The sequence below is a fragment of the Euprymna scolopes genome, chromosome 7, assembly GCF_053919585.1.
Source record: "Euprymna scolopes isolate OS-2025 chromosome 7, ASM5391958v1, whole genome shotgun sequence".
Classification (NCBI taxonomy): domain Eukaryota; kingdom Metazoa; phylum Mollusca; class Cephalopoda; order Sepiida; family Sepiolidae; genus Euprymna; species Euprymna scolopes.
This window is the reverse complement of record NC_136488.1, coordinates 149,872,533-149,880,465: the sequence shown is the minus strand read 5'-3', so window position 1 is coordinate 149,880,465 and position 7,933 is coordinate 149,872,533. Positions and strand designations below refer to the sequence as shown.

General features: G+C 36.7%; 1 protein-coding gene across 1 annotated transcript in view; it reads left to right on the top strand.

Moving 5' to 3' along the window:
* The first annotated feature begins 3,157 nt into the window (after window positions 1-3,157).
* LOC145280055 (protein decapentaplegic-like) overlaps window positions 3,158-7,933 on the top strand; it is a 285,754-nt gene continuing 280,978 nt past the window's right edge. Inside the window, exon 1 of the mRNA XM_080131735.1 lies at window positions 3,158-5,861. Within this exon, the coding sequence (XP_079987861.1) occupies window positions 4,694-5,861 (1,168 nt within the window). The 5' untranslated portion in view covers window positions 3,158-4,693. The remainder of the gene's footprint in view (window positions 5,862-7,933) is intronic.

Here is a 7,933-nt window from a genome sequence, read left to right as displayed (position 1 = left end):
TGTGTGTGTGTCCTCCATACTTTTTTATTGTTTTCTTAAACTTTTTAAACAAATATATGCATACATAAATATATAGTATATATTTATGTATGCATATATTTGTTTATTGTTATTTGTGTATTGATACTGTATATATTATATACAGTATCAATACACAAAACTCCAGATTTATATATATATATATATATATATATATATATATATATATATATATATATATATATATATATATATATATATATACTAACAGAAAGACTTAACGTTGTTCGAGATTGCATGAGGATCAACGATCGTACCACCCTCCCAGATTTTTATTGTCATTGAAATTAGTGAAATTAAAGATTATTGTAAAAAATGTATAACGGTCTTTTCAATTTTGACTCATTTTTGACTCCTTAAATCTATTTTACCGGTTAAAGAAAAGAACGTTCCGTAAAACATCTAATCATATATATATGTGTGTGTGTGTGTGTGTGTGTGTGTGTGTGTGTGTGTGTGTGTGTGTGTGTGTGCGTGTGTGTGTGTGTCCTCCATACTTTTTTTTATTCTGTTTTCTTAAAAAAAACATTGTCTTAGCTTTTATAGATTTTCTTTAATTGTATTCTTTATTTCTTTGCGCTGTCCTTTTCTTGGGGGGTTCTTAGAATTCGACCTAATTATGAAAAAAAAAAAAAAAAAAAAAAAAGGGCTATAGAAAATACTTCATGATGTAGGTACGGAAATGGAATGGAAATGTCATATTCCAAAAATCACGTAAATTGATCAAGTAGTTTTATTTTCATAAAGAAAATCATTTATAAACGATTTAAAGCAAGTATTGTGAAACCGGTAGCACTACAAAGCTGATCGTAGAAGTTTTAATTATTAATAATAGTCCCTTTTTGCTTACTCTATAAAACTTCATTTTCTTTGTAAAAGAAAACAAAAACTTCTTGATCAATTTACGTGATTTTTTGGAGTATGATATTTTTGTTCTGTGACTGATACGTACATTATAGGAAGTTTTCTGCAGTTTTTTTTTTTTTTTTTTCAAAATTTGGTTGAATTCTAAATAAGGACGTCACCTCCCCCCTCCAATTCATTTTTTTTCTTTCGTCATTTCATTCATTTTTTTAAATCTTTTTTCTTTGTTTATTTATTTATTTATTTATTTATTTCTAATATTCCGCCTGTCTTTCTGGCATTCTGTGTTTGATTTTTTTTCTATTACTTTCTTAAATTTTCTTTCATTTTCTACTATTTTTACTGACTTGCTTCCTCTCTCTATTGCTCCATCTCTCTCTCTCTCTCTCTCTCTCTATTGCGGTCTCTCTCTCTCTCTCTATTGCGGTCTCTCTCTCCCTCTCTCTCTCTCTCTCATACACACATACTATCTACCTTTTTCGTTAACATATTCATTTATTCACAGCCACCCACCACCATCACCCCATTTCTATCACACACACACACACACACACACACACACACACACACACACACACACACACACGCACACACAAAACTCTATTCATTATTTACCTATACGCATTCTACTGCCTTCAATAGTTATTTGTTCGTGTGTTTATTTATTTCTTCTTTCTATTCTCGTACAAGTTTTTTTTTCTATTTACCACTGGACACCCGAACTCTTCGTCGTCTACTCCCATATCCCTTTCTGTTTAATTTAACTGTTGTCCTCATTAGACATTCTAAGTCACTCTTTCAGACCAGTTGGGCTACTTACCCCACGACAGGTTCGGCTGCGACACCTATATGGACCATTTTAATAGGTTCAAGAAGTCGAACACCAAAATACTTTAAAGGATTAACAAACACAACAACAACAACAAACATCCGCTTGTGGGAAAACTTTGAGAAAATACATCTTACAACACTGAAGTTATGGATGTAAAAATACATTAATTTTAAGGAGTTACTATCACAATACATCGGTTTTTTTTGTTTTTTTTTTATGAACTAAATTTAAGAATTTTCGCATTAAGTTCAGAGATAAAAAAAAACGACTTTTTAAAAAACCGAATAAGTTCTTTATAAGGCCAGTTCAATAGAACTTTAGTAGAAAATGGGTAAATATATGACCATAAAAACAATTTGTATACTTGTTAGAATATAAATTATTTGCTGTCGAATTTCGCGTTTTTTAATCTAATAGTTTTTAAAGTATTTAACGTGCGCGAAAACTGACATACATACACACATACATACATAACTACATACATACATACATACATACATAATACACATATAGACACATACATACATACATACATACATACATACATACATACACACAGACACCCGTCTCTCATATCGATATAATCGTTATAATTATTAACGATTAATTAGTTGTTCTACTAAATCGATATAGATTTAAATTATTTATAACTACCTGCCCCCCCCCTCTGATTTGACTAAAATCCTTTATGAACTTGTCCAACTCACGAGGACAAAGTTCGTCACAAAGTTGGCATTTAATGTTGAAAAAATTCAACTACTAAAAATAAGGGCTCCGGTTTGGAACAGAAATTTTTTAAAAAATTGTCTCCCTCTAGAAGAGTTTTCAAAAACTTCCCACTACTACCATTGGACTGCTTTCCGACTGACTACAACATGGTCGTTTTCAGGTCCAATATTAAAATCTTTGTCCTCTTAAATAATCAGATTCTGTCCATTTGAACCATCGTTTCCAAACCCGCTAGGATGTTGATTCTCAAACAATGATAAATCCAGTAAAACATATCTCTAAGGTGGCTTGTTAGTATTTAAAAAAAAAAATAAAAATAAATAAATAATCCTTTCCTGACCGAGGACAGAACAGATTCTACGCTTTTAGTAAAGTCTTCGTCAACCTTCGCAGCGATTTGTTTGATGGCAAGGCAGGCTTGTCCGTGTGCCTTGCCTGACCGTCGTCGCACGGAAATGAGTATTATTATTGTTCGTGTCTAACACGCGTACAATCGCAAACACACGCGGAGCGAGCGTATCTGTGTGTGTGTGTGTGTGTGTGTGTGAGTGTGTGTGTGTGTGTGTGTGTGTGTGCTGCATCGATTTATATGTGTGTGCGTGTGTGTGCGCGCACGCGCGTGCGTGTGGTGGCGGTGGGCTACTTTCAGTCGTAACAAGGAGAATCTTATAGTGGAAGATCTTAAACACACACCCATAACCTTTTATAGCCCGTGCCCGCCCAGTGTTAAGTCTTTATATTATACGTGTTTCCGTCAGCGTTCGCCTTTTCAACAGGAGAAAATCAGTCTGACTGGTTAGTCGCGAGAGCTCTGAAAGCTACGCACGCACATGCACATCTAAATAAGCACACACACACACACACACACATACACACACACACACACTATATATATATATATATATATATATATATATATATATATATATAGAGAGAGAGAGAGAGAGAGAGAGAGAGCGAGAGAGAGAGAGCGAGAGAGAGAGAGAGGGAGGGAGAGAATCATAAAAAAAAGCCCGTATATTTATTACATGTATTCGAATTCGACCGAACGACCCTCAACGTTTATCCTTTCTTTATTTCTCTCTCCCCCCCCCCTTTTTTTTTTTTTTTTTTTTTATTTAATAAGTTCTTTTGACGCACTGGAAAAGAAAGAAAACTTATACTCGCCAAATATATATTTTAAATCGCAATGAAGGTACGACATACTAGCTACGAACTATAACATTGTAGCATGAACGATATATATTTTATCAGATTATTATCCAGCCAAACGTACTCACGGGCGTACTATGTTTTTTTCTTGTATCTACAATCATAATATCGTATGTAGATATATTTACGTACGCGACGGTACCCAGCCAAGAAGCACAGCAGAGGTTTTACCGAGGGGCGATCGCATAATAATCGCAGAAGACCGGCTGTCATCGTTTACAGCGAAAAAGAACCTGTCCGCCGTCGTTCTCCTCCGAAACGTAAACAAGCGCACCCACTCGCTGGCGGCGCTCAGTTGTTCTAATCCTCGTCCGCGCTCCTCCGCGCAACAACCACGAAACACAAGCGCCACTACTGGCCGGACGGTTACGACTGAGAACGGAGAGGGTCACTCGACCAGTCCAACGAACAATCACCACCATCACAACCACTACCACCACCACCACCACCACCACAACAACAACAACAACAACAACAACACAAACGTGAGCAGAATCGTCAACGAAGACGGTAACAACACCACCGGCTACCTCGCGCGACACGCACGTTTCCGTTGCGTTCACATTGTATATAAATACACAGCGCGCCTTCAGAGACGCGATTTTCATGAAGCAGTTCGAGGACGGGGTAAACTATCGGAAGGACAGCTGAAAAGGAGACAGAAAAGAAAAAAGGAAAAAAAGAAAGAAAAAAAAGTCAGTGGCTGTCACACAAGATCCAACTTGCAGATAGAGCGAAACAATTGACAACTCTAGTCAGATATATATATATATATACATCCATATATATATATATATATATATATATATATATATATATATATATATATATATGCATGTATGTATGTATATATATATATATGTATATATATATAAAAACAAACTGGTTAGAGCCGTGATAGTTATATAGTTTATATGTATATATAATTTATTTTATTTATTTATTTATTTTTGGGTAGCGACGCTGTGGCTCCTGAAAGAAGTATTATTATAGACCTTCTAACTGGCCTATCAAGTTATGAAAACTTGCTCCTTATATACATACGTTTTACTTCTAACGACGCTGGGGACTCTACTGGGTTGCAAACGATGTAGCTGTCTGCCGTCGAATTACCACGCGGCCGAGCGGTCGGACAAGTTGTACGACAGCGAGGAAGAGGGTGGGGGCGAGAGGAGGCGCCGTGTGACAACCGGACCGACGGCGGTGCTAGCGGCGGCGGCGGCAATACCCGGCGAGCCGGCGGCGGCGCCGAACACGACGACGACGAAATCCACGACGGAGACCACGACGGAGACCTCGACAAAAAGTACGACCAAGTCTACAAAGACAACAAAAATCAGAACGACCACGACCACAACCACAACAACCACGACGACCACTACGACGACCACCACGACAAAAACAGTGGACAAAACAGAACCGTCGTCGTCGACAACGACGACGACGGTACCACCATCACCACCACCACCACCACCATCATCATCATCATCATCGTCATCGTCATCGTCATCATCACAATCATTATCACCATCGTCGTCATCTTCATCATTATTAACATTATCGTCATCTCCACTGTTACAAACATCAGCATCATCGTTATCATCACAGTCATCATCATCATCTCCATCATCATCATCATCATCATCATCATCATCATCATCATCATCATCATCATCATCATCATCATCAGTGACAACGACAAGTACGACTATTACTACTACTATTACTACTACTAATACTACTACCACGACGACGACGACGACGACAACGACGAAGGCTGGCAAGAAGCCAACGGACCTCGCCGTCACCGCCGCTTATCTAAGCACAAGTAGCATCGCCACGGGTATCACAACAACATCCAACAACAACAACAACAACAATAACAACAACAATAACAACAACAACAGCAACAACAACAGCAGCAGCAATGGTGCCCCTACCACTAGCTCCCGGTCCTCGAAATCGCAAGTCGACCCTGCCCTTATACAGGCCGTGAAGAACGACCTGCTCACAAACTTGGGCCTGAAAAACGTCCCCGACGTGTCCCGGGTCAACCACACCGTGGAAGAGAAACGTAACAAAATTCGTCTATTTAGACAGCATCTTATCAGTAAAAACAAACTTCGGGATCACTACGTGGAAGATGGTTACACCAATTCCAAGGTGCACTCCTATCGTTGCTCAGGTAAGTCGCGTTGCACAAGATTTTTTTTTTTTTTTTTTTTTTTGTCTCTGGTTTTGTTTATTAGTACCTGTTTACCTAGCACTTCAACAAAGTCCTGAACAAAACAAAATAAAACAAAAGAAAAAAAAAGTTTAAAAAAAAAGAAAGAAAAAAAAAAGAAACGTGGCCGAATATAAGCGAAATATCAATATTGCATTCACACCGTGAGGAAAACAAGTTCGATCAAAACTTTTCAGTTTTCAGATTGACGCTAAAAATAAAACGATGATTCCAGTAACTTCGCAAACTGACAATAATTGGTCCAATTGACTCCGTTGAAGAAACGTTATCGATTGGAAGGGAGGAAGCAAAAGGAAATGATCGGTTGATGCGATTTTATTAATCTGTTTTGCTTGTAGAGAAAACCGTGAAAAATATATTTTTCTATGAGAAATTATCTTTGAAAGAGTGATTAATTTAAACACGATTAAGAATGTTGGCAGAATGAATTAGTGAATGGGGTGGGGGTCGTTAAAAATAAGCCCTAAAATAGCCAGATTCTTCCTATATATATATATATATATATATATATATATATATATATATATATATATATATATATATCAGCGTAATGCAGCGACAGAACAGTGTCGAGACAGCTGGATACCAGGTGAAATGGACGAGCTGCTGGAAGTGTTAACGTCCTCACTCATACATACAGCGCCTGGTATTCTCAAATCGTCAGCCATCTGGCACTGGCCATACTCAAATATATATATATATATATATATATATATATATATATATATATATATATATATATATATATATATATATATATATATATAGTAATTCAGTGTTATAGAAGAATAGAAGAAACAATAACAGGGTTTAATTATTTGTGCAAGGGCAGAGCTATTATGAATCCAACTATCATTACATTGACTGATGAAACTGTCAGATTTGGTATCTTTAATCCTGCAGGTTGAGTTTGAAGTGTTTCGTGAAGCTTAATGTACCTATTGATGATCAAATATATAGTGTCTAATATGTGTGTGTGTACGTGTGTGTGTGTGTGTGTGTGTGTGCGTGTGTGTGTGTGTGTGTGATAATTAGTCACATTTTGAATACATCTTTAGGTCACCTGTTTCAACGCGAACATGTGCTTGTTTTTCTTCCTTGCAAGTTTGCGAGCCTATTTTGAACAATTCGTCGTAACTGTCCACTGATATCTTTAATGTAGATTTATTAAAAAAAAACAACTTATTGTTTTAAAGTTTTTTTTTTTGTTTTTAAATCAATTTTAAAACGACTTTTTCTTTGTAAATTGCCGTCAAATAGGGAGATCGAGACTCGACTACCCAGAAAAATGGAGAGCATTTAAAATTTTTAACGACGATTGGCGACTTTAAAATATTAACATTTGAGACGCAGCAATTACGTATTATGACAATACGCATTGCCTTCTGACTAAGATCAAAGTGTAGTACTTGTTCTGATACCGTTCTTATACATTTTAACATTTCTGTCCTCGGTCAGTGGAGGAGATATCTTTTTAGACTGTGTCGCTTTGGGGGAGTTCAATTTAAGACACATTAAAAACCGATCTTGTGTATAACTTTGCCTTCGTAGGGAGGTAAGTGCATATTAATATGGCTGATTCTAAAATTTTTCCTCAAAACAAAAAGTTTATCCCCTTTTTATTCGTAGAGTCACTTAACAATAGTTGGACATAGTTCTTTTCAAATGCATCGCGCGCGTGTGTGTGCGTGTGTGTGTGTGTGCGTGTGTAAGTTCGTTCTCTATGGACACCGAAACGACTGGGCCTTTGAAATTTCATACAAACGTACTTTATGTATTTGATAGTGTTCTTAGATTGGTTTTGTATCGGAATGTCTTCGCTAGGTATCGTTAATCCATAATGGAAAAAATGCGATGAAAGAAAGAACAGGCGATTTGGATCAAAGTTAACCCTTTATACAGCCTAACATCACAAGTGTGTTTGAGAAGTTTTATTACCACACAAGCAGAAAGGCCTGGTATATAAAATCAACAGTAGGTTCTTTAATATGATAGGAGCGCGTTCGAAATCA